Genomic DNA, 24,453 nt, shown 5'->3' with positions numbered 1-24,453 from the left:
TCCCAACAGCTTGATCTTAAATATATTGGAGTGTCCAAATCAAATCAAAGCCAGTCCTGAATGTGTAGCAGGGATTTAGCCGAGCTGTTCAAGTACACATGTGCAACATGACAGCTTAAACCCTTCAGCACATGCAGCCCACACAGACCCAGGTGTGTGAATCCTCTAAAAGGTGTCTCCACCACATGCCAGCCCCACTTGAGCCATATTTAACAAATCCGACAACCAAAGCGATAAACGCGCTGCTTTAAATGCGAAAATTTCAACTGTTGATGTTTGAGTGTAAGAGCAGAAAAAACACAGATTTCCACGGTTTTAATCACAGCCTATCGGGCATGATCAGTGGACGCAAAGCACTTTCCAGTCTCTCTAACTTTCACCAACATGGCTCAAAGTCGTCAAAAAGTTTCGCAAGCTGTCGCTAAACTGAGATTTTGGCGCATTTTTTGCTGAAAGCGTCCAAAAACGTTACAACCATCGCGTAAACGAGCGTGGATTCATGCGAGCTGCCGACTTACCGATGCCTCCACTCTCTCTGCTGGATCAGATCAGCCCCTGCATGGTGGAGCTGCTGCATTAAAGTTTGCTTGGATGCCCTCTGCAGCCCGCAAACACTGCGGATCGTGCAGCGAGTGTCTGGAGAAACGCGCGGTGGACACAGCAAGAGATCCACGCTGCGAGGCGACCCGGACCGTCCCAAACCGGTCCATTTACAAGGAAGTGGGGAAAACAGGATGTGAGGTCACTGAAGGACACCGCTTTTGGGGCGAATTTCTGCAAGTTGCAACGAATCGTGTGCAAGGCTGACTCGCAGTATTCAGACTGGTTATTCGTGGTTTGATATTGGGGCACGTTTAGCCGTGAGGGTGGTGTTGTTTCAGGACGGAGGCCGCTAAGAAGTTTCACCAAGTTAACCTTTTATCTCTTTATTGCAGATGTTAAAAATAAAACACACACAAAAAAAACTTGGTTTTGTTTCAAAAATCTATTTCATCATCTTATCAAATCGTAATAAACGTTTTGACATGAAGTCAAAGGAGCTTGGAAAGAAGCTCCTTTGCTTGGAAATAGCTCCTTTGACTACGATGACCTGGATGACTGAGAACCTTCACAGACGTTTTGACATGAAATGACGTTACATGAGTGCCAACAAGGCGGGCTTCTTTCATGAGTTTTTATATATTTATAAGATGAACGGTTTAAAGTGCAAAATATGACAACTGAATTTAAAGCTGTCAGATGCACGAGTATTGACCATTTTACAGAAACACACAGGCTTCACATTAAATCAAGAGAAAAGAAGTCATATATGCAAAGTTCAGCATCCTGCGAATCACCTCTGCGTCCTTTTCCTGAAACAAACATATACATTAACTTAGTTTCCATTTGATCTGAATCAAAGCTAAATAGCCAATTAAAATTTAGGTCAAAGCACAAAATGATTAAAAAGTAAACTCCAAATTAAATCCTTATCTGGACAGGTTTTAGTTTAAGTTTAATAATAGCTGAATTAAATAGCTGAATAGCTGAACAGTCTTAGTCTGTTGTCTTGAATATATCTACATATGATTCTGCAGATTTGTAGTACTGCAAGCTTTCCATTTGTAGTCTGGCACATGTTGTGCAATGTCATTTTTCACTGTGCCACAGCAGTCTGTCCCAGCACCAAGCAAAGTGCAAGCTAGGCACAGCTCAGTCATGTAGCTTGTTGCGGGTCAGCAATGTGTGTAAACAGCTTAAATTTGTTAGTGTTACTCCAAAAAGCTCTGCAGATCTACTAAAGCTCTGCCTGCTTTGCTCTATTCTTCCCTCAGAATGCCGAACCCAGCAGCGAGCACAGCGCTTGTTAAAACCTGCAAAAGTCATCAGATCATCAGAAGGACGCACAGAATGATTGTCTAAAACAAAGTCGGTCCATAGTGAGCACCAAGTGCAAAATGATGTCATTTTGAATTTTATGGGAGTTTTATGTTTTAAAAGCGTTGGAACAGGGCAACAAGAGGCTAAAAGATTAAGCGGTACTAAAAAGAAACACCTGGAGGAACAATTTAAAATGAATTGTGTTAATCAGCAGCAGGTCAGTAACGTGATTTGGTTTAAAAAGAGTATCTTAGAGAGGCAGAAGTTCTCAGACGTAAAGACGGGCAGAGGTTCACCGTTCTGAAATTCTCTATTCTTTAAATATCTCATCATCTACAGTACATAATATCTTCAAAATAATCTGGAGAAATCTGTGTGTGTGCAAACTATAATACACCATCTGCGAATGGACCTCAGGCGGCACTACTGTCGTCTTCTCTCAGCTAAGTTCAGCTCTGATGGTATGGGGGTGCATTAGTGCTCTGGAACTGCCAGATTGCACATCAGGAAAAGCACCATCAATGCTGAAAGCTATATACAGGTATTAGAGCAACATATGCTCCAATCCAGAAGACGTGTTTTTCAGGGAAAGTCTTGCATACTTAAGCAGGATAATGTTAAAGCGCGTGCTGCATCTATTACAGCAGCGCAGCTCCATAGTGACGATCTGGACTGGCCTGTTGAGCAGCTACAATCACCGAGACAACAATAGGACGACATTCTTCTCCCAAATTCAGCAGCTGGTCTCCTCAGTTCCCAGATGTTTATGCGCTGTTGCTTAAAGAAGACGGGATGCTACACAGTGGTAAACACGAACATGTCACGTTGCTGCCGTCAAACTCAAACAGATTTTTCTTTCTTAAAATGATAAATGTCTTCAGTTTAAATATTTGACAGGTTTTCTATGTTCTTTTTCTGTGTTGTTATTTGGCGATATATAAAAATAAAAATGAACTGAATTGTTCTACTCTGAATAAAATATAGATTTACGAGATTTGAAAATCACTGGATTTTATTTTTTTGCTTACATTTTACACAGTGGCCCAACTTTTTTGGTACTGGAATTGAATTAGGTACATTATTCTTTACATACTTTTCATGTCGGTGTAGAAAATCTAACCCAAAGTGAAAATAGCATCATCAAGTTGTACTCACTAACAAACAAGAAGAAAAACTCTGTGGACTACAGTGGATTTAATTCAGGGTTTGAGCAAAGAAGCAAAACAAAAACAAAACAATGAAGTAAAAGACAGTAAAGCGCTACAGTGAAGCTAAAGGGGACTTCATCCCTCTGTGTGTGATCACACAGTCTACACTATAGTCTGCTGACCTCTCCATAATGAGCATTTTATGAGGCAGTAGGTTACGTCTTTCCTCCTGTCCTCGCTCTTCCACCTGTCAACTTTCTTCCTTCTTTGCCAGCTTACAGACCTGCAGACTTTCCATCGGGATCCCCCTCCAAGCCTCCTTAGGCTCGCCGACTTTTTTTACCCTTGGGATATGCATAAGCGATAGTCACTTTGCAGCCATCTAGCTCGCAGTCCTCCATAGCCTCTTTAGCAGCTTTGCAACTTTCATCGCTGCCAAAGTTCACAAAGCCGAACCTGACGAAAATGAAATGTAAAATGCATCCAAGTGAGAATCGTGAACTCAGTTTAAGCAGTTAACACAGTAAAGAGACAGCTTCGCACTACAGACCTCTTTGAAACGTCTTTCTTATTTACAGTGACTCTTGCGTTGACGGCTCCTTCAAAGACACTTTTGAGCATCTCTGGACTCGTCTTCTCAGCGAGGCCCATGACGATCAGTGTTTTTGACAGGACTAGAAAAGAAACATTTAATAATTTAACGCCGCTGTTTTACTCAAACTGACATCACAAACGCCACACTTCTGTAATCAAGCAGCCAATCTGAAAACATCAAGATAATGAGATGATACCCTTTGCTTTCTCTGGCTTTTCACACGATTCTTCTTTGGCTTCTTTTTTGCCGGCCTCAATATTTTGGGATGACTGCAAGGCCTTTTTATCTGTAAGGAGGTCAGAACATGCAAAGTCCACATTAAATTTACTAAAAAAGAATATTCAAACAGCTTCACTGATTTCACTTACCTTTTTTCCTTTTGTTTTCCACATCAGCTTTAGTGACTCTACAAGCACCTTTTTCTCCTACACAGTTCAAAATCAAAACCCTCTTTTGGATCGTCACTCCTTGTTTTTGCTTCTGTACCTTCCTAGCAATGCTTGTGTTTTTGAACTCCAAAAAGGCAATTCTGTTGAAAAATAAAGACATTTCACTCGTTATAAACAATCTTTAAAAATGCACCTATTATATTAATTTTCAGCTTAATATCTTTAATGTTATCTCTTTGAACTCTCGTAGAAAGCTTTGCCTGATTCCCTTTTAAAAATACCATTAATGATCTAATACTAAGCCTTAGCGCATTCACTAACAGCCTTTATGCTAACCTGGTTCTGATTGGCTCTTCGTCATAAACAAAAGGATTAAACAGCAGGTGGGTGGGGCTTTTGCCATAGCCATTGCAAGAGGACCATATAAGGATATCCCCTCTTGGTGGCGTCATCATACTACGAGTTTAAAGCAGATTCAAGCTTCAACTTTTAGCTCACAGGGATTACTTGTACACATTATGACCTCATCATTAGAATCTCAGCTTTAATATAAACTTCCACCATTCTAACATGAAAGCATAATAGGTCCCCCTTTCAAAGCATAAACAAGTAATGAATGACTTCCTCATCTGACAACTTCCTGTTCAAAACTCTCACCCTTGGGTTGGGCCTTCAGTTCCACCAGGAAACCGGATGGCGATGGCCTTGTGGAAGACCTTCAGAATGTCTTCCTTCGTTACGTTGTAAGGCAAGTTCTTTACAAACAAACATCTGGCATCTCTGGCTGCAAAAATACAGGAAAGTTCCACTTTTTTTAAATATATAAAGCTTATATTACTATTTTGATCCTCACAATGTTTTATATTTTAAACTCACTAAGAAAGTGTTTACAAAGGTTCCTGCTAATGACCATTGCCACAGATTCCTATAGGACTGGAAGGCTCAAGGAACTTCCACATTGGTTTTTCACTACCAGAGGCCAGATCCATCTCTTATACTATGTGACAAATGCACATTCTTAAAGTTCGATAAGAAGTTCATTAATTTAATCAACGCACATTAAACAAATCTATTTGGTCATTTTTACCTTGCTTTTTTAGTTCAGGAGATTTCACCTTCACTTTTTTTGCACTTTTGATCTTTGCTTTGGCGATCTTCATTGGTTTATCGAGCAGCACCTCCCCATTTGATGTCAAGGCTTTAGTCAGGTCCATTTCTGAGAGCAAATCTACAAATGCATGTTTCCTGTAACAGCAGAAAATCACTTTATGTACTTTATGTAGCAGCAATAAATAAATAAATAAAATGAAAATAAAAAAATAAAGCATAAATTAAGAAAACATACTCACCTGGATTGGTCCAATCTGATGTCTTTGAACAGAAGATTTTGTGACATGAGATATTTTTCTAGTGACTCTTTCAGTTCTTCAGAATTTTTAGAGCTGTTGAGGTTTCCAACGAAAAGACAAAATCCTAAAGAGGAATAAAGCAGCGAGATGTGTAAAGGCGTCTTCAGGATCACTGGATATCTTACAAGACAAGCAGTAATGAGTTCATACCATCATTGATGCGCTTTGCTTTCTTTGATGGGGAATCCTCAATGACGGTTTCTGCCTTCCTTTTACCATTTACTGCAAGAGATAGAAAATGTGGTAACCGCCATCGTCCTGGGTTTTGGTCAAGGTTTTTCAGCTTATGGACTTTGTATTCTTGTTTATTTATTTTTTCATCTTCTATTCCTTTAGTAATTTGAGTCCTGATTTTTGGATTAAGTTTACTTTTTTCTTTGATGGAATTTGTGAGGATGTTGTCATTTTCTTTGGACAACCCACCTCACCAATACAGCGGTGCTTTCTTTTTACTAAGGCTACGTCCACACGTACACGGGTATTTTTGAAAACGGAGATTTTCTGTTTTCGTTTTAAAAAATAATCCTGTCCACACGTAAACGCAGAAATGAAGGAAAACGCTGCTAGGAACATGCCAAAGCAGCAGGTGGCGCTATATTCCTATCCGTGTAGAAATGTTGGCCAATCAGAAGTCAATAAGCCTGGGTGGGAAAGCGTAAACAAAGATGGCGCATAGAAGCAGAATGTGTATGCATATGTAAGCATTTAAACACTGCAGAGAGTAAAATTAACTGTATTTTGTCTACGTCCGCCATTGTATATATTCATTTCACCGAAACAATAACGTGACGCACAGTGTGACGTCAAAAAATGCGCACACCTTTGACGCTGCGTTTTCTCCATTTACCTCGTCCACACGTAAATGCAAAAACTGGGTTTCGAAAATATCCACCCTGGCAGGAGTTTTAAAAAATCTCAGTTTTCAGTGACCGAAAACGCCGTTTACATGTGGACAGAAGGCGCAAACGCATAGAAAAATCTGCGTTTTCAAAAATAGCCGGGTACGTGTGGACGTAGCCTAAGTCTGTCTGCAGAGAGTGTATTTGAGTCCTCTCATTTAACGCTATATGGCACAATGAGACAACAAGCAACCAAGAGGAGAGAATAGAATAGAATAGAATAGAATAGAATAGAATAGAATAGAATAGCCTTTATTGTCATTGTACAGAGTACAACGAAATTGGAGTGCCACTCCCTTGGTGCAAGTTTCAATAATAAATATAAATGTAAAATATAAAAAGTACAAAAAAAACAATCGTAAGTACTCAAACAATAGTATGTACAATATATACAGGATAGCAGCATTAATATAATGACAGAGAGAAACTATAAAAACACAGACAGTAATGAGGGAAAGGGGAACAGGAAGGCAACTAAACACAGCTGCAAATTATCAGGAATTTTTCAAAGGACGTAGATGCTAAACAAAAGAAGTGACTATCAAAAAGAAACAGGAAGTGAGAACTGTAACTAAACAGCAAAACAAAGACAACAGTAAACTTGACATAAAGGAAAGATGCAGAAGTCAGGCAAAGAGGAAATTATGAGACAATAAAACTCTTAATAAAAACAGCAAATTAAACCAACAACTAAGGAAATGTTGCAAGAAAAATTAAATAAACTAAATAAGAACCAAATGAAGATTATTTAAGAATAAACAACCATGAAAAACTCATGTCTGAAACGTCATGTCTGATATCAATTAACAGTACTATTTTACCTGTTTTGTCCAGTGAGCGTGCGTTCACCTTCGCCTTGTCCTCACTTGTGATCTTTACTTTGGTGATTTTCATTGGCTTATCGAGAAGGATCTCTCCATTTAACGCCAACGCTTTCGTCAAGTCCATTTCGGTGGCCAAATCTAGAAAAGCATGTTTCCTACAACAGCACACATTCATATCAGTTATTTCATCTAGCAGCAAAATTTACAAAACACAGAAAATATTTTTTAGGAGGGGCAAAGAAAAGGTTTTGATGTTTTTCTTGTGCATACTTTCATTTTCCACATTGCTAATTTTTGGGGGCTTTTATGAAGTGTTAAATATGCAACTTGTTAACCTGACAAGTTATAATGCACTCTCAACTGTCAGCCTGTCAAAGCAAACACCACATCTGTAGTGCTCTTTCTCAGCATGAAGCCATACTGCTGCTCACTGATCATCACCGCTCTCCTTGACACAGCTCAGGACGAACCGCCTATCTCCTTATCCATGAACTTACAGCTTAGATTTAACACAGCAGCTACATGCTGAACATTTTTGTCTTTGTGATTTAACCAAAAAGTCGGCTCCCTTTATGAGCAATGACCGTCAGCAAAACTGTTAAGTTACGTTAACACAAAAGATGAATATTGTGCAAATTTTAGGTCAGTTTTGAGAATGCAAATACGTTTCCAAGAAGTCACACAGGACTTTCACAGCAACCTAAAAATAACACTGGAATTTGTCCCACAGTGCAGGAGAAGACCGTTAAATTCAGATCAGGCACATTTGTTGCTTTCACAGGCAAAGAGGTTTTTCATCACACCTTTTAGAGGACTTAACATGAAAAAAACAAATCACATAAACAAAGAAACAAACAGAAACACTCACCTGGATTGGGCTAATTGAATATCTTGAAACAGAAGGCTTTGCGACATGAAGTATTTTTCTAGTGACACGTTGACTTCTTGATAGGTTTTAGTTTTGTTCAGGTTGCCAACACAAATACGAAATCCTAAAGAAGAATAAAGGGATGAAACATGTGAAGGCGAAGCCTCTCCAGGAATACGAGGTAATGTACAAGATAAAGATGAGTCCTCACCATCGTTGTTCACCTTAGATTTCTTGGATGGGCGATTCTTAACTGCTTTTTGTTTCCCATTTACTGCACAGGACAGAAAGTATTACAGATGTTAAATGGACTTTTCTACTTTAACTGCACTCTAAGAACATTTTTTACCAAAAGCCTCATTCACCCAGTAACACACACACGGTTACTGGGTGAATGGATGCAGTGTGGGCTACTTAGGGTTCAGTATCCAACCCAAGGACACTTCCGACATGAAAACCAGAGGAGGCAGGCAGTGAACCGCCAACTTTATGATTAGCAGACGACCCGCTTTACCTCCTGAGCCACAGCCAATAAAACACAACTACTTCTGCCAGCTAAGGCTTCATGGTCTCTGGAGGGTTTGGTCTTAAACGCCTGTTATCACAATTTTATAGCATGCAATAGCTTTTATCATTTGAAGAATAATATTTATGTCTTTGAAAATACTTTGACAAAGGCTGGGGTCGATTGGGGTCTCTTCATCTAGTAAAAGCAGACCTGCCATCATTTAAAGATGCTGTAAATTAACTGTTGTGACTGGATCTTTTGTGACATCAGTGGAAGGGGTTCGTGTTTCATATCGGAAGCAGCGCTCTAAAAATCTTGTATGAAATGCAACAGATAGACTTTATTATTTTATATTATTACACATGCACACTTCAGAGGAGAAAGGATATTGAAAGATTTTGGTCATGCAGCAGTAACATCCAGTGAACATCCTTACCACAACCAGTCATCTTTTCGGCAGTCATCTGATCGCTTGCATCAAGTGTCGTTTGTGTGTCATCATCCTCTCCTTCCTCATTCTTCTTCTTCCAGGATACAGTTACTGTGGGGGCATTTCCTTTAACTTTTATCACAGTGTCCGTCTGACGATCTGAAAAGATATTTTAATTACTCACACAGCTCAAGTGCAGACACCCTGTGTGACAGTAACTCACCGGCCACCTCAGTGGGTACACCTGCCCAACTGTCCACTAAATATCTAATCAAATATTACATGGCAGCACCGCTGTTGAATTTAGGCAGGTGGACATGATCCAGATGTCCTGCTGAAATGGTAAATGGCCTGTATTTATATAGCGCTTTACTAGTCCCTAAGGACCCCAAAGCGCTTTACATATTGTGGGATTATAATATTATTTTATGCCATGTTAGACCCCTAATTAAAGATTGTGAATTATTATGTAGTTTTAGTTTGCATTATTCTCCTGAATTAGAAGAAGGTGATAACTATTGCATTTGTTAAACTGATTTGCATTACATTAGACTGCTGATTTATTGTGAATGAATGATATTGTTTTATGATGCATTATACTGCTGAGTTATAAGAAATACTGTTCGCAGAAAGTCATCGCCTTATTTGTCTGATTAGAAGAGAACAGAACATACTGGAGTTTTCTGCCCCATCTCAGCAGGAGCAGATAAACAGGGAGCCAAGGTCGTAGCTTAGGCGCTGTGTGAGAGAAAGAATGTGAATGTTTAGGCTTTTATGATTAGGTGGGGGCCACTAGAGGCTATAAGAGTTTGATCAATGCTCCACCATTTTGAGATCTGATGCTGTCTGCGTACGGTGTCCATCTCCCACGCGTGTGATCATTAAAATCATCGTTTGACTCAACCCGGCTGGACCAGTGTTGTTCTTTTGGCTTTTCCTCTTGTATCCATCCCCAATATATTGAATCCGTAACAATATCCAGTCATCCACCCATGATAACAAGATGGCGCGGCCACGTCCAGACGCCTTCCTGACCGCTCCGCTCCGGTTACATTTCACTGTGTGTTATACTTGTATAACTATGCATGTGACAAATAAAGAACCTTGAACCTTGAACCATCCACACACACATTCACACACTGGTGATGGCAGCTACATTGTAGCCACAGCCACACTGGGGCGCACTGACAGAGGCGAGGCTGCCGGACACTGGTGCCACCGGGCCCTCTGACCACCACCAGTAGGCAATGGGTGAAGTGTCTTGCCCAAGGACACAACGACCGAGACTGTCCAAGCCGGGGCTCAAACCGGCAACCTTCCGATTACAAGGCGAACTCCCAGCTCTTGAGCCACGATCGCCCCTCAAATTCAAACCGAGCACCAGAATTGGGAAACGTAAAGTCATCTTAACTTGAAGTTTAAGTGACTTTGAATGTCGCATGATTGCTCATGCCAGATGGGTGGATCTGAGTGGAAACTGCTGATTAATTATTAATTTCCCACATAATCATCACTATGATTACAGAAAATGGTCTGAAAAAGAAAATATCTGTAGGCGGCAGTTCTCTGCGTCAAAATTCCTTGTTGGGGTCAGAGGTCAGAGGAAAATGGCCAGACTGATTTAAGATAATAAGATGGCAACATTAACACAAATAGTCAGTTGTTATAACCAGGAAAATGCCGACGAGCACCTCTGAAAGCACAACATCTTGACACTTGGAGCAGATGGACTACAACAGCAGAAGACCACACTGGGTATCACTCCTGTCAGCTAACAACAGGAAACTGAGGCTACAAGCTCACCAAAAATGAAAAATAGAAGTAAGAAAAACATTGCCTGGTCTGATGAATCTCTATTTCTGCAGCAACAGTTAGGTGGAAAGGACGGAGTTTGACATAAACAACATGAAAGCATGGCTCCATCCTCCCTTGTATCAACAATTTCCGGCTGCGGGTGGTAGTTTAATGTTGTTGGGGATAATTTCTTGGCACACTTTGGTACCAGTACCAGAGGACTGTTTAAACACCACAGCCTACTTGAATATTGTTCTGGTCATGTCCATCTCTTTATGACCACAGTGTATCCATCTTTTGATGGCTGCTGTCAGCAGCATAACAAACCATGTCACAAAGCTCAAATCATCTCAAACTGCTTTCTTAAACATGACAGTAATTTCATTGCACTCCCCAAATGGCCTCCACAGTCACCAGATCTCAATCCAAAAGAGCATCTTTGGGATGTTGTAGAACAGGAGATTCACATCAACTGTGCAACTAACAAATCTGCAGCAACTGCGTGATGCTGTCATATCAATATGGACTAAAATCTCTGAGCAATGTATCTATCGCCTTGTTGGATCTGTGCCACAAAACAGTAAGTTAGTTGTGCAGGCAAAACTATACGCCAGTTGTACCTTATAAAGTGTCCGCTGAGATCATAAAGATTGAAGGACTTATAGTTACTAACATTATTCAGCTCAAACAGTTATGTTTACTGTGAATTTCTACATATTAATAGGGATTTACTTGCCAGTGTCAGCTGTGTCCTCTTGTACAACTTTGCTCTGTTTTTTTCTCCGTCTCGTAGCCTGAAACAAACACAACAGTTTCAGTGAACGATTTACCATTTACGTTTACCAAAAACCCAACTTGAAGTCTGTAAATTCCTTTGCGATGTCTGACAAAACACTGTGCTAACGGCAGAGATGTTCGTGTTACTTTTAGCATTTTTATCATTAAAGACAGAAAAATTAACTCTTCCCTAAATAGCTGGCCTTTCTAATGTAATAACGGTATTATATCCGAGTACTCGACTATAATCAGACTCATGTTTTGTACAATTTTAATTATGATAATTCACAAGTTAACCGACTGCTAGCTCCTGAGTTCGCACTGACCCCAAAAAACAACGTGATATAAACGCTTAACACAATGCATTATTATCACATCAAAGCCTGTTTGTGTAAGTTGCACAAATGCGGTATAACTCTTACGTCTGTTTTTGCCATATTAAACCTTTAAATAGCACAAAATCACAGGCTGAAACAATTGTAGCGTCAGTCAGAACCATACACGCGTGCTAGGATGAAAACATCCACATGCTACCGGACTTGAGTACCGTACTGCGCATGCGTACGATGTACTCTACGGATGCCCGCACAGAAACACGCTTTCGGGTAAGTTTACGCGGTTTTACGACTACTACTTTCGTTATTCCTTGCTGATAATTAGACTACCGTTTGCGCTACCGCACGGTGAGGGGAGTAGATCCCGGAAACAGAGAAGGTTAGAATAAAGCGGTTAGACAGATTTGGGGAAGCTAATTACTATTTAAATGTCTTCTAGCCAGTTAGCCCTAGCTTAACTTTTGAGTTTGGTGAACTTGTGAAAAGCATTTCGGCTCCAGCCAAACTTTGGACCCATTTTCACTTTTAGCTACAAAAATTTGTGATGCGAATGTTTGCTCTGCTGGAAAATCATGCTGTAGCAATCTGTTGACTCAAACAGGCTGAACTGGAACCCGAGTCCAAAGGTGGAGTTACAGTCCCAACACGAAACCCGGTGCAGATAAGCTACTATCGGATTAAACGAGCAATTCAGGTTGTACACAAGACCACAATGAGTTGATCACAAATGGCGTGGGACAGCACTGAGACAAAATAGGACACACTTTCCCACAATGGGGAGCCACAGGAACGGTTTCAAGAAGGAAAGCTACATTTTGTCGGTGGACGTGGGCACAACGTCAATCAGATGCCACGTCTATGACAAGGAGGCAAAGATCCGAGGATCATGCTCTACAAAGGTATTCATCTGTTCTGCCTTTTTAATTCCTCACATAAACCACCTACTTGGTAAATTAAATGCAGCATCCACACAAACTTGATCTTTCCCCAGGTTGTGCTCCTCTATCCAGAGGTAGGACATGTGGAGATGGACCCAGATGACCTGTGGAAAGGGTTTATCTCTGTGGTTAAAGGAGCCGTGCAAGGTACATCTGCTCCAATTCCTACTTTTATGTCAATCCGGAGATGTGCCATGAAAAAGTGTTTGTCCCCTTCCTGATTTCTAAGGTTTTTTGTATATTGGTCACACTTGAATCTAAAGATAAACTCTTTTATTTGCCATTGTTGCACTAGGTCAGGGTACCTTGGAAATCTCGTGGATAATGGCTATCACTGTGGTTCAGTGAGTCCCAAAGCCTTAGAAATGGCTTTGTAACCATTTCTAGGCATGTTGTAATACAAGCATAATAGATAAAACACTACCGAAGTTTCCCATAGTTCATTTAGTTTTGTTGTCAAAGAGAAAATTGCGTGCGAAAGATCATATACTGATATTCCAGTTAAGCACACTTGGCTTTTAGATTTTTTTTAATTGTTCTTTTTTTTTAATCATTTACTGCAATGTGAATGTCTTATGTTGGAATTTTTTTAGAAAAACGATCCTTGTCCTTCTTTTTCTCTGCCTAACCGTTTTGTGCTCGTGTTGCTGTCCTGATCATATAGATGCAGGAATACAAATGCACCAGGTAGAGGCCCTTGGGATCTCCACTCAGCGCAGTACCTTCACAACATGGGACAGGTGAATAGCTTTGCTCACATACCTACTTTAGCACATCTTTGAATAATTCATGCCCTACGCTGGCTTTTCCTCTAGCTTGTTTCTCATCTCCTCCTCCGCTTTGACAGGAGAACTGGGGTTCCTTTCCACAACTTCATCAGCTGGCAGGATCAGAGAGCTGCAGACCTGGTGAAGTCCTGGAACAGATCCTGCACCATGAAAGTGAGGCTGCTCCCCATTTCTATCTTTCATGATCTTTAGTCAATAGATTGGACTTTAAAAGGCAAAGGCAGGAAAAAATTTCAAATAAATATGATGTTCCCATGTAAACTCAAAATTCTTTTCAACCAGTGCTGGATGTGCTTTTTGTTTATCCATCTTATTTGTTTGTTTGTTTGTTTTTACAAAAATCTCAGGCAATCCATGGTGCAATGAAGGTCCTCTACTTTGTTACCAGGCAGAAACGGTTGCTTGCAGCAAGTCTCATCGTCTTCTCCACTCAGCATGTCACTTTTCGCCTCGTCTGGGTCTTGACACATTACAAACAGGTGCGTGGAAGGGTTAACTAACGGGCTTGTGCTCAAAAGTAGAGTAACACAGTTGCACACATTTGCATGCATAACAACTGGGAACAATGTGGGCCACTGTTTAATTGCAATCAAACAATTCGTTTATGTGTGAAAAATCACAACTAAACGATGAATTCAGGAACAGTGAATGCACTGAAAAGTTGAAGTTCCCTCATATTTGACGGAATATAACAAATCATTCATTACTATTAAGGGTTAGGGTTAGACTCTTACAGTTGTTACCATCAGTATAAGAGAATAAATAACTATTTACCATTTGTAAAGGATTTTCCAACCACTAGTCTGTATGTATTTTTAATACATATTCAAAGTAGATTTGTGGAGTAATAATCAGCTATCTCCTGTGCATGGATAACATCAAGCTGTACAACCGGCATGAGTGAGACATTGACTCATTGATCCTCAGCCTGAATAAGTGTGACTCAGTGGTGTCAGAGTGTGGGAAGGTGATCCACACCAAAAGGTTTTCGAGAATGCAGGATGACAAGCACATAGAACAGCTACAAGTACCCACAGTCCTTTGGGTTCCACAATGAAGATCTAAGACAAGTCATTTAATACTCAACTGTAATATTAAACAGGAGGAGATACACTGATATGTCAAGACACAAAAAACCTGCTCACAATTGACGGAGGTCTCCACCCAAAATCTGACACCCTGAGGCTGTGCAAGTAGCGGAAAGAGGTGAGGCAAGGATTAGACGGTGACGGAGGATGCATGAGTAGGTTAGGAAGATGGTTCCACTTGAGATGAAGAATACTTCAGGCAGTTGAAGAAAGATGATGGTGAGGGAAAGGAGGAGGAAGCATTGTAAAAGACCAAAAGCCTGCATTGGGATGTACCATCGACAGGTAGAGGAAGTGGCTGACATCAAGAAATCCCAGCAGGGGCTAGAAAAATGTTGGCTTTAAGGACAGCACAGAAGCTCTGATAATGGTGGCAGAAGAGCAAACCCTAAGCACCAGATTCTGAGATAAACAGAGAAGTGCCAGTGGCTGAAGGAACAACTGGACCAGATGTGGAAGATACAGTTCAAAATGGTCCCAGTGGTAACACCAGCATCAGGAGCTATAACCCTAAAAGTGGATGAGTGGCTCCAGCAGATTGAGGACACATCAGAGATTTCTGTCCAGAAGAGTAAAGTCCGAGGACAGCTCGGCTAAAGCGGAATTTATGCTTTGCATGTTCACAGTCCACCGCCAATCAGGGGATGGCCCGTCTACCTACAGAGAACTCTGTTGTTAATGGAGGCAGAATACAAAGTATGTGGTATAACTGGTTTGTGGGCTGATTGCTGTGTGCTGTTTGTGGTCCGTCAGCCACCTGCAGGGAAGAGCAAGGTTCAAATATACAAAGCGCTGAAGTCAAACAAAGAGTCCACTGCAGCCACTCTCAAAGCTTCTGTATTATTATTTTTTTTACGTTTTTTTGTGTGTTTGTTCGTTTGGTTGTTTTTTTTATGCTTCTCCCGTTCCCGGTGTACTCCGCTTTTCTTGCTCTGGCCCACTTATCAACCAATCAGCATTCAGCATCCAGCGACATGCAGTTAGGATTTTGGAGGACTGCATGGGAGCACGGCTGTGATGGGAGAAAAGCCTTCAGGTCTCGCTGTCCGAACAGAAACGTGTACGCAGACTGACACATTTACAGGAACATAAATTACGCTTGAGATGCTGCGCAGAACCCTCGCTCCCAGCTTGTCCCTCTTAAGAAACACAAACATGCTACGCCCCAGGAGGGAGGTTTTTATTTATGTAAAAATAAACTTGTGTTGATGCCCTTATGAACCAAAGAGTTGATTAATAAAAAAGGAAAGGAGAAGCCTCAGTATTAGATGGCCCACAGCATTCTTCTGTTTTCAGCCTCGTCGTGTTTCTTTCTTCTTTCAGGTTTGTCAAGCAATAGATGAAGGTTACTGCTGCTTTGGGACAATAGACAGCTGGCTCCTGTTTAAACTCACAAAAGGTGGGTTTGCATTGTTTAGCTTGGTTTCCCAGACATCGAGTAAGCCTAGACTAAAAACACTTTTTCTTTTTTTCTTTCCTTTCAGGGGAGAGTTTTTTTTCTAGCTATTCTCGTTTAGTCTCTTGAACTCAGTGACATCTAAAACAAGTTCAGTAATATAAGATTTGTGCAGTGAACTGTGATTTTTGTACAGTTCCTAACAGGATAATAATCCCCAGACAGAATGTCCTTTGTCTTATCAATCCTACTGAGTCACTGATTGGCTGAAATTCCTCAGGAATGTTTCGGCTCACTCCTGGGGAGGAGATTTGGAAAAGTGACAAGCAGCTCGAGTTTTTTGTTAATTAACCTTTCTTTTAGAGAATGATTATATGCATCTCCTAATCTGTTTCAGGACACCTGCATGCCACCGATTACTCTAATGCCAGTTCAACAGGGATTTTCGACTCTTATCAGGTCTGGTGTCAGTCATAATTATTTACTGTTTATTCTGTGGTTGGTTTGAGTTTGTCTTTTTATATCCCTGTAATGTGACTTGCTTCATAGATGTGCTGGAGTGGGTTTCTTTCCTCTCTTGTGTCCCTGCCGCTCTCTATTTTCCCCAAAGTAGAAAATACAGGGTGAGTGGACCATTCGCTTCCAGTTTGTTCATGTTTTAGCAAAAGTCGCTCATATTAATAAACATGATCACATTTGTCTTTGTATTCTATGTTTTTTTTATGTCCCTGCTGAGTCTGAGACATGCTTGTTTTTGTTATTGTTTGTCTTTTTGTTTGATTCAAAGTCTATCTGTCTAAATTTAATGAAACTTTGTGGAGACAGTGAGTATCAATAAAGGAAGAACCTATCAATGTTTAATGCGGTTCCATATGAGACGCTGACTTTGGCAGAGAATCCAAGAGTCCTTCTTTTTATACCTATTTATATATAGATCAATGGGTCCCAACTTTTATCCATGCACAGTGTTATAATATGCAAGGAAGTGGGGGAAAAGAGATTGTGTTCATTTTGTTTCTGTTTTTTCTCTAAAAGATTTTTCTTGAGAAACACTGAGTGTGTGCCACAATCCCACATGATCACATTTAATGTGACTCACATGTTTGCTTTCTTGCAGCTGGTGGAAGCAAACATGTGTGTGCATAAGAAAAATGTATACATTAAAGTTCAAATGCACTGACTGAAAATGTACACTGTCAACAGTCACTTCAATATGTTAGTTAGAGAGTTATAATTAAAGATTCAATTAAACCCAACCTTTGCAATATACAGTAAGCATAAAGCGGAGCATCTCGTTATGTCCTTTGCCTTCAGTTTGCCTTTAGAGTAAAGCTCTGAAAGAGACTGTGAGACGATTCAATTCAATTTGATTTAAATCACAACAACAGTCACCTCAGGGTGATTTATATTGTAAGGTAGACCCTACAATAGTACATAGAGAGAAAACCCCAGCAATCATATGACCCCTCCCCCCATGAGCAAGCATTTTAGAGACAGTGGGAAGGGAAAACTCCTTTCTAACGAGAAGAAACCTCCAGCAGAGCCAGGCTCAGGGAGGGGCGGCCCCAGCCACGACCGCTTGGGGTGAGAGAAGGAAGCATCGTGATGCATTGTGTCTGATTTCTCCGGTTTCTTGTCTTGACACCACAGCCATGACTTTGGTTCCACAGACCCATCCATCTTTGGCGTGCCCATTCCTATCATGTCAGTGGTGAGTCAACATCTGACCGTCACACAATCTCTTGTCTGCATTGCAAACCTCTAACTGCTTAAACCTGGGATTTCACCACCATTATGTTGTAACAAAGATGTCTTGCAAAGTTAGCTAATCAGCAGCTGATTGCACGTCATCCCTGCACTCTACTTCACTTCCCTTAATTGCAAGTTTTCAACATTCATTGTCATCAAAACTTTCAATTATCTCCTCTGTCCATGTGCCTTAGATGGCAGACCAACAGGCAGCCATGTTTGGAGAGTGCTGCTTTGATGTTGGTGATGTGAAGATCACCATGGGAACAGGCACCTTCATGGACATAAACACTGGGAGCAAACCACATACATCTGTAGCAGGTAAAGAGTCCACACATACATTCATATTCACCCATTCAGGCTAATCATAACCTCTGACCTCTCTTTACAGGTCTGTATCCTCTTGTGGGGTGGAAGATCGGCTCAGAGGTGGTGTACCTGGCAGAGGGAAATGCAGCCGACACAGGGACCGCCATCAAATGGGCACAGAAGCTGGGTGAGCAGTGAGGCGTATAGTGTGAAAACACCACGCAGGACTAATTCATCCATCTTTAAATCATAGTCGGTTTTCCTCTTCCACACTGAACACTGAGCGTGGCAGTGACGGACAGAACCAGGGATTGTGTGTGACACCTGTGTGTGTGCTGTTTCAGAGCTCTTCTCTGATGTCAGAGAGACCAGCACCATGGCTTACAGTGTCAGTGATTCAGATGGAGTGTGTTTTGTTCCTTCCTTCAGCGGCCTGCAGGTCTGTGCACTTTTTGTTTTTCTGCTGTAAGCGTGTGTTTCTTATTACGTGTAGTTTCTTTTAACTCAACACTCATTCATTTCTTTATTTTATTTATCTCTCTGTAACATGGTGTCTCTTTTTTTTTTTGCTGCCCTCCATTGTGAACTCGCCCTTGTAAGTGTTTATGCTGGATGCTAAATGCTTATAGTTAGACACGCAAAAGCTACTTTTCGACAGTAACCCTGCAGGAGCTGCGTAACAGCACGTCTGCTGACCAACAATTTTTGAGCTTGACTTTAAGACACAAAGACCGTTTAGAGACCTTTTTTTTCTTTCATCCTTTCTTTAACGACTGCAGTTTATTAACTGTTGGTGTAAATGTTTTATTAAAGGCTCCTCTGAATGATCCAAGAGCATGCGCTTCCTTCATGGGCCTAAAACCATCTACTACTAAACGCCACCTGGTCCGGGCCATTCTGGAGTCAGTCGCCTTCAGGTGAGGTATTTTCAAAAGATTAAATACTGTGCAAAAGTCTTGAGCTATCACTCATTTGGTAAATATTTTTGCTTCCAAGAGCAAAGAGCAAGTTTCAAAGTTTTTTTTATTGAAAAACTTTGTTTTTTTTTTAACTCCTTCTCAGTCCTGTCCTTGTACCCGACCATTTTTAGCCGTGTTTGGAGTTTTTGGTAAGCTGCTTAAAACTGATCTGTAAATCATTCAAGTATTAAAAAGGCACCTAACTCAAGGGAGGAACCAGTGTTGTGTCTACTCATAGCAGACAACTTTGTTAGTAGCAGCTGGTCACAAAAACGCGTAATCTTTTTCAATTTCTGTAGAAGAATCTATGAAAATGTTAAATAACACACTTCTTATATTGGCATCAAATATTTTTGCACCACACAATAACTCCCAAAGAGCTATTAGCTGAAACCTTGGCATATTTTGGAAGAGTGCGCAAGTATATCCTTAGAAATGTTGAGGAAACTGGATAAGTGGAGGACAGAATAAGAAATGTTCGACCTAATAACTATCTAGCAGATACAGTGTATCTGAAAGTCATGTCCTGAAGACATGAGAAAAAAATGTATTTTCAAAAAGGAAGAAAGGCTGAGGTAGGCCAAATTACACAAGTACTGGAGTAAAAATCAGCCACAACAGGTCCGATGGAGTGATGAATGCAAATTTGGCATTTTTGGTTCCAAATGTATGAAGGAGTTCAGGAGAGAGGTGAGTGTCCACAGCCATCTGTAAAACACAGGAGAGACTGTGTCATGGTTTGGGGCTGAATTTCAGACGGTGGAATTAGAGATCTTTAAAAATCTGGAAAGCCTCAGTGGCTTCATTTTCTAACCTGATAATGATCCTTAACACTTGGGAGTTCGCCTTGTAATCGGAAGGTTGCCGGTTCGAGCCCCGGCTTGGACAGTCTCGGTCGTTGTGTCCTTGGGCAAGACACTTCACCCGTTGCCTACTGGTGGTGGTCAGAGGGCTCGGTGGCGCCAGCGTCCGGCAGCCTCGCCTCTGTCAGTGCGCCCCAGGGTGGCTGTGGCTACAATGTAGCTTGCCATCACCTGTGTGTGAATGGGTGAATGACTGGATATGTAAAGCACTTTGGGGTCCTTAGGGACTAGAAAAGTGCTATATAAATACAGGCCATTTACCATTTATTTATTTGTGGAGAACTGTTCCTGAAGAGTGTTTAAAGAGATTAAAAATTGTGTTGAAGATTAACGGTGGTCAGACTTGCAATCACGCTGGGATTGTACAAACTCTTCTTTTGCCTTAAGAGCTGTATTCTCATGTATGATTGCACCAATTTCCTAGTTTTCGAGTCCAACGTAGTGAAATGAGGGTGGCTCAAGACTATTGCACAGCACTCTAGTTTCCTTATTGCTTTACTGTTTATTCTCATTCATGCTTATTTACATTCTGTTCCAGAAATAAGCAGCTGTATGAGACAATGTTAAGAGAAACCTGTATTCCCATCACAAAGATAAGGTACAGTACTTCTTTTAACTCGTCAGTCTGAAGGTAGTAACTGTACATGCAATAAAAACTCTGTGTGTTGGCATTTAACTCATACAGAGACCAGACACCCGTTTGATATTTTATTTTAGTGTTTGTCTTTTAGCCAACAAACTGGGCGTAACAGAATAGACTCTTGTGTTCTCTGCCTCCACTCATGCAGTTCATTTCTTTATTGACTTTGCATTATGGCTTTATGTTTCCCTGATACTGTTACAGTAAAGTGAAGGAAAATCTAATTGAGTGCTCGGCTCCTTTCTCTCTCAGGGTGGACGGTGGTGTTTCCTCCAATGACTTCGTCATGCAGCTGACCTCAGACTTGTTTGGTAAAAAGATAGCCAGACCCCAGCACCATGAGATGTCATGTCTCGGGGCTGCTTTTGTCGCTGGACTTGAAGTCGGTATGGAAATAAATATTTAAACAGAACAAATATTTGCACTGTAGTCGAATGTTTTGAAGGAGCATTTGATTCACGGCCGTGTGAAGATAAGATGTCTTAGAAATGACGTTGAGCACAAACGGAGTGATCTATCATGCTCTGACACTCTGGTCTTACTTTCACTGTGGTTTTTCTCTAAAAATATTACAGCTCCTGACAGGCCCATTTGAAAAGTTTTGATCAAAAGTCCTATTTTTATTCCTGCTGACTCTGGCAGGAGAGGCAAAAAGCCTTGCTGTTTGTTACATAACCTGTTTTCCATTTAATTATTCACATTATGTAATTAGATTGTTATATATTAGTCAGCATTCAATCAAATCAACCAGAAAATATGGCTGATTTGTTGTGGCTGTTTCATAACAGGCCAGAAGCAGGTGGTGCTGACGACTGAAAAATAAAATGAATCATGAGGAACATGGCTTTTAAGTGGATCAGTCCACAGTGATGTAGATAATTAGATCATTTGTCCAGCATTTATTGCTCTTTTTGCACCACAGCGTACCTTATGCGGTGCTAGATTCTGCATTTATATTTGTGTCGGTGTTGTACGCAGGTTTCTGGAGGACGCGCGAGGAGCTGAAAAAGCTGCAGAGTGCAGACGATGAGTTTTTGCCCCGATGTGCAGACAAGGAGTGCACCGGCAGCCCAAACGGGGAGTACGTCCCCATCCTCCAGAGCTGGGAGAGAGCTCTGCGGCGCTCCATGAATTGGTACAACAAGCCTTGACACTTGAAGCACACACACGGAGAGTCCATGGGGTGACCATGAAGGATGGGGATGTCAGATCTGATGACATTTGAAAGTAAACCGATGATTTTTGTTAATTTTTTTTTTTTTATGTAAGGAAAACATCGTTGCCAGCAGTTACTTAGTCGTCCTAGGGAACATGACAGCAGATTTTTTTTTATTTTTCCAAGATCTGTTTTCACAGCCACTTGTTTGTCTGCAAGTTTGCACATAATCTACCTAGCTTCGTTTTTAGAAACTTGTTGAAGAGGTGTAGCACAGTTAAGGAAGGAAACCGTTCTGGACCGCAGCAGGGCATTGATCTTGTCATAGGATACACTCTCCAAGTGCCCCTCTAATGTAAAGCTAAAGGACAAATGCACTGACATGATGCTGCAGCACTGATTAATACAGTTGAAGGCACGCTTGTACTAACTTCACACAGCAGTGCAGGTCAGATCCAAGCCAAAGGATTCCCCAGCCACAGCCTTGAATTGCTGTCCACAAACAGGAGTTGCTGTTCCCTGACTTGATTTCCTCTTCTTGCACACAGCAGCTGGTTTACAAGCACATTTCATTCATTCCAGGATGGACGTCACTGGTGCTGCTTCATATTTCAGTCGGTATTTTTTTTTTTTTTCCGCAGCGGAAATAAGATTTTTACATTTTCCCACATGGGGGTGCTGACGACCACCTTTTACAGCTTTTTAAAAATCATGAGGTCGCCATAGCAACCGCATGCCAAATGTTCATCAGCAGCTATAGAGTTAAAAGCGTTCATCCCAGATTCACACATGAGCCTCTGTTCATGACACCTCAGACTGCACAAAAGGAAGCCCAGATCCGATATGTGCAGCTTAATGTTTTACTTTTGCAGCAGCTGCCTCCCAATTTTAAATCTGAACGTTGACCTCGTAAAGTCATACATGATGCCTTTTTTTTATTTTTTATTTTTAAATTAATTACTGTGTGATCAACAAATTATATTCAGTGGCTGTATTCAGAGATTTAAATATGACTAGAACAAAAAACGAATTGTATGTGTTTGTTTTTCTGTATGTGGGAATTTGACTGGAGTTAAGTGTTTAATGTTAATTCTATGCTTCCAATTAGTCGATTATATACCTCTCGATTGGCAACAAGAGCTGGAAAAAGTATTAGATTTAACTGTAATAAACACAAAAATGTCTAATTTTGTACTGTTTGATGCTTTGATCTGTTATTTTGTTGCTGTGAGTGAGGTCATAAGGGGTTCAAACCAGTCCATGTCTCATGATTATTCTTTGTTAGTGTGGAGTACAACCATGGGGATGTCATATGATAATGTTTTGACTCGAGTCTTGATCTCGACTTGATGAACTCTGATGACATAGTTTAAAATTCTGATCGCATTATGATGAAGCCCAAATGACTAACTAGATCTAAACTGTGAATGTCTTTCCTGACTTGTTCTGCTCCCCCGTGTGATGATCTGTTCTCTTGCAAAGTGTAATACTGTGCCTAACCCTAAAGTTAACACCAGTTCACGTGTGTGACATGACTTGTACTTCATTCAGTTTCTGAATGGCACGTGTCATTCCAACATGCTAGGGCCTAGCAGATGAATACAATGTGTGTAATTGTAAAAAGATTTGGATGAGAAGCTCTAGCATTTTTGTTGCTGGGGAGGGGCTTCTATTAAAAACCTGAATTATCAGCTGTTGTGGTCGTGGTGATTTGGGTGCCTTGCGCACTCAAGCTGCACAGGTGTCTGTGACACACGGTGAGTGAGTGAGCAGATGCTGCCCGAAAGTGTTTACCTCCACAAGGACTCTGGGGAAATGCTGCTGCCTCATGCCTGAGATTTGGAGGGGGGGGTTTTATCAGAAACACAGGCTGCCGGATGAGTCTGGGGATTGAGTCCCATTGATGTGGGCAACCTCGCTGTGAGGGTTGCTATGGCAGCTTGGGGATGGAGTGACTGAGAGAACAAATGGAGTGTGTGTGTGTGTGTGTGTGTGTGCTCATGGTGCTGGTATGGCGAAGGGGGTGCTAATTGAGTGAGCACAAGGGGGATTTCCTAAACAATGGGAGGATTGTGTGTGTATGTGTGTGTTTGCCAGGAGGAAGAGCAGTCGTGAGTTTTTGTGTACATCATGCGGATCCATGGTCTGCATAACACCACAGCACTACAAATGCTTCTTCTACTGTAACTCGAGCTCAGCTTTCTCACTCAATTCTTATAATTTAATTGCCACTGTGCTTTTCTTGCAATCGAATGTGTGTGTGTGTGTGACAGAGGACTAGCATCAATCAGTGCTGCTGGTGGCTCTCACGCTAATCAGTAAAGTGTGTGTGTGTGTGTTGTGCCTGAAATCCTGGTGCACCCTTTGCCTTGTAACAAATTCAAGCTGACAGCAGGAACTGTATGTAGTGCGACCACTACTCCAGTCCCCCTCCCCCCGCGTGAACTGAACCCTGCATCAAGGGTCATTATATAACTCCCTTTTTCTCTCCCTCCCTGTGACACACTGGGAGTGTTCAGCAGAGTGTCGGGGGGGCTGTAAGTTAAGCTTTCGGATTTTTGTTTGAGCCCCACTTCTCCCCTTATGCACAGGCATCTAACCTCCTTTCAGTCATCTTCTAGCAAAGCACGGACTCCCACAGGGCGCGAGGATTTTCCTTTTAATGACACAGAGACTGGTTGAGTATGGAACGCCAGGACTGCCATAATGAATTAATTAAATACACCATTAA

The 24,453-nt window shown here is 41.2% G+C and overlaps 3 protein-coding genes across 6 annotated transcripts in view; 1 reads left to right on the top strand and 2 right to left on the bottom strand.

Moving 5' to 3' along the window:
- The window catches only part of LOC146648402 (polyamine-transporting ATPase 13A3-like), a 40,271-nt gene extending 39,532 nt beyond the window's left edge, over positions 1-739 (bottom strand). For 2 of the 3 annotated variants that reach the window (XM_085388381.1, XM_085388380.1), the window contains exon 1: positions 519-739. In XM_085388381.1, the coding sequence (XP_085244507.1) occupies positions 519-577 (59 nt within the window). In that variant the 5' untranslated portion in view covers positions 578-739. The remainder of the gene's footprint in view (positions 1-518) is intronic. The other variant, XM_085388382.1, reaches the window with a different exon arrangement.
- A 2,115-nt stretch (positions 740-2,854) lies between these two features.
- Positions 2,855-12,059, bottom strand: LOC146648401 (nucleolin-like). The gene is made up of 14 exons (XM_085388385.1): positions 11,924-12,059; positions 11,461-11,518; positions 8,937-9,089; positions 8,204-8,266; positions 7,993-8,116; positions 7,122-7,279; positions 5,552-5,623; positions 5,342-5,465; positions 5,080-5,237; positions 4,650-4,776; positions 3,972-4,132; positions 3,800-3,889; positions 3,559-3,682; positions 2,855-3,464 (listed from the first exon to the last, which is right to left on the bottom strand). The coding sequence occupies exons 1-14, from the start codon at positions 11,936-11,938 to the stop codon at positions 3,329-3,331; spliced, it is 1,563 nt and encodes a 520-aa protein (XP_085244511.1). The 5' UTR covers positions 11,939-12,059; the 3' UTR covers positions 2,855-3,328.
- An 8-nt stretch (positions 12,060-12,067) lies between these two features.
- On the top strand, positions 12,068-23,413 carry gk5 (glycerol kinase 5). Of its 2 annotated transcripts, XM_085388384.1 has the most exons (17): positions 12,068-12,106; positions 12,438-12,735; positions 12,828-12,921; positions 13,439-13,514; positions 13,622-13,715; positions 13,910-14,041; positions 15,974-16,049; positions 16,444-16,505; positions 16,596-16,669; positions 17,697-17,757; positions 17,990-18,116; positions 18,187-18,291; positions 18,449-18,543; positions 18,918-19,021; positions 20,465-20,524; positions 20,819-20,952; positions 21,545-23,413. In XM_085388384.1, exons 2-17 carry the CDS (start codon positions 12,610-12,612, stop codon positions 21,715-21,717), a joined length of 1,593 nt encoding a protein of 530 aa, XP_085244510.1. In that variant the 5' UTR covers positions 12,068-12,106; positions 12,438-12,609; the 3' UTR covers positions 21,718-23,413. The 2 variants fall into 2 exon arrangements, with proteins under 2 accessions (XP_085244510.1, XP_085244509.1); XM_085388383.1 differs by lacking the exon at positions 12,068-12,106 and having other exon boundaries at positions 12,113-12,735.
- Positions 23,414-24,453: the final 1,040 nt, after the last annotated feature.

This window comes from Rhamphochromis longiceps, linkage group LG18, assembly GCF_057381845.1.
Source record: "Rhamphochromis longiceps isolate RC_006_pf linkage group LG18, R_longiceps_female_GT1.1, whole genome shotgun sequence".
NCBI classification, from domain to species: domain Eukaryota; kingdom Metazoa; phylum Chordata; class Actinopteri; order Cichliformes; family Cichlidae; genus Rhamphochromis; species Rhamphochromis longiceps.
Note: the sequence above shows the minus strand (reverse complement) of the source record. Positions and strands in the feature narration are given on the sequence as shown.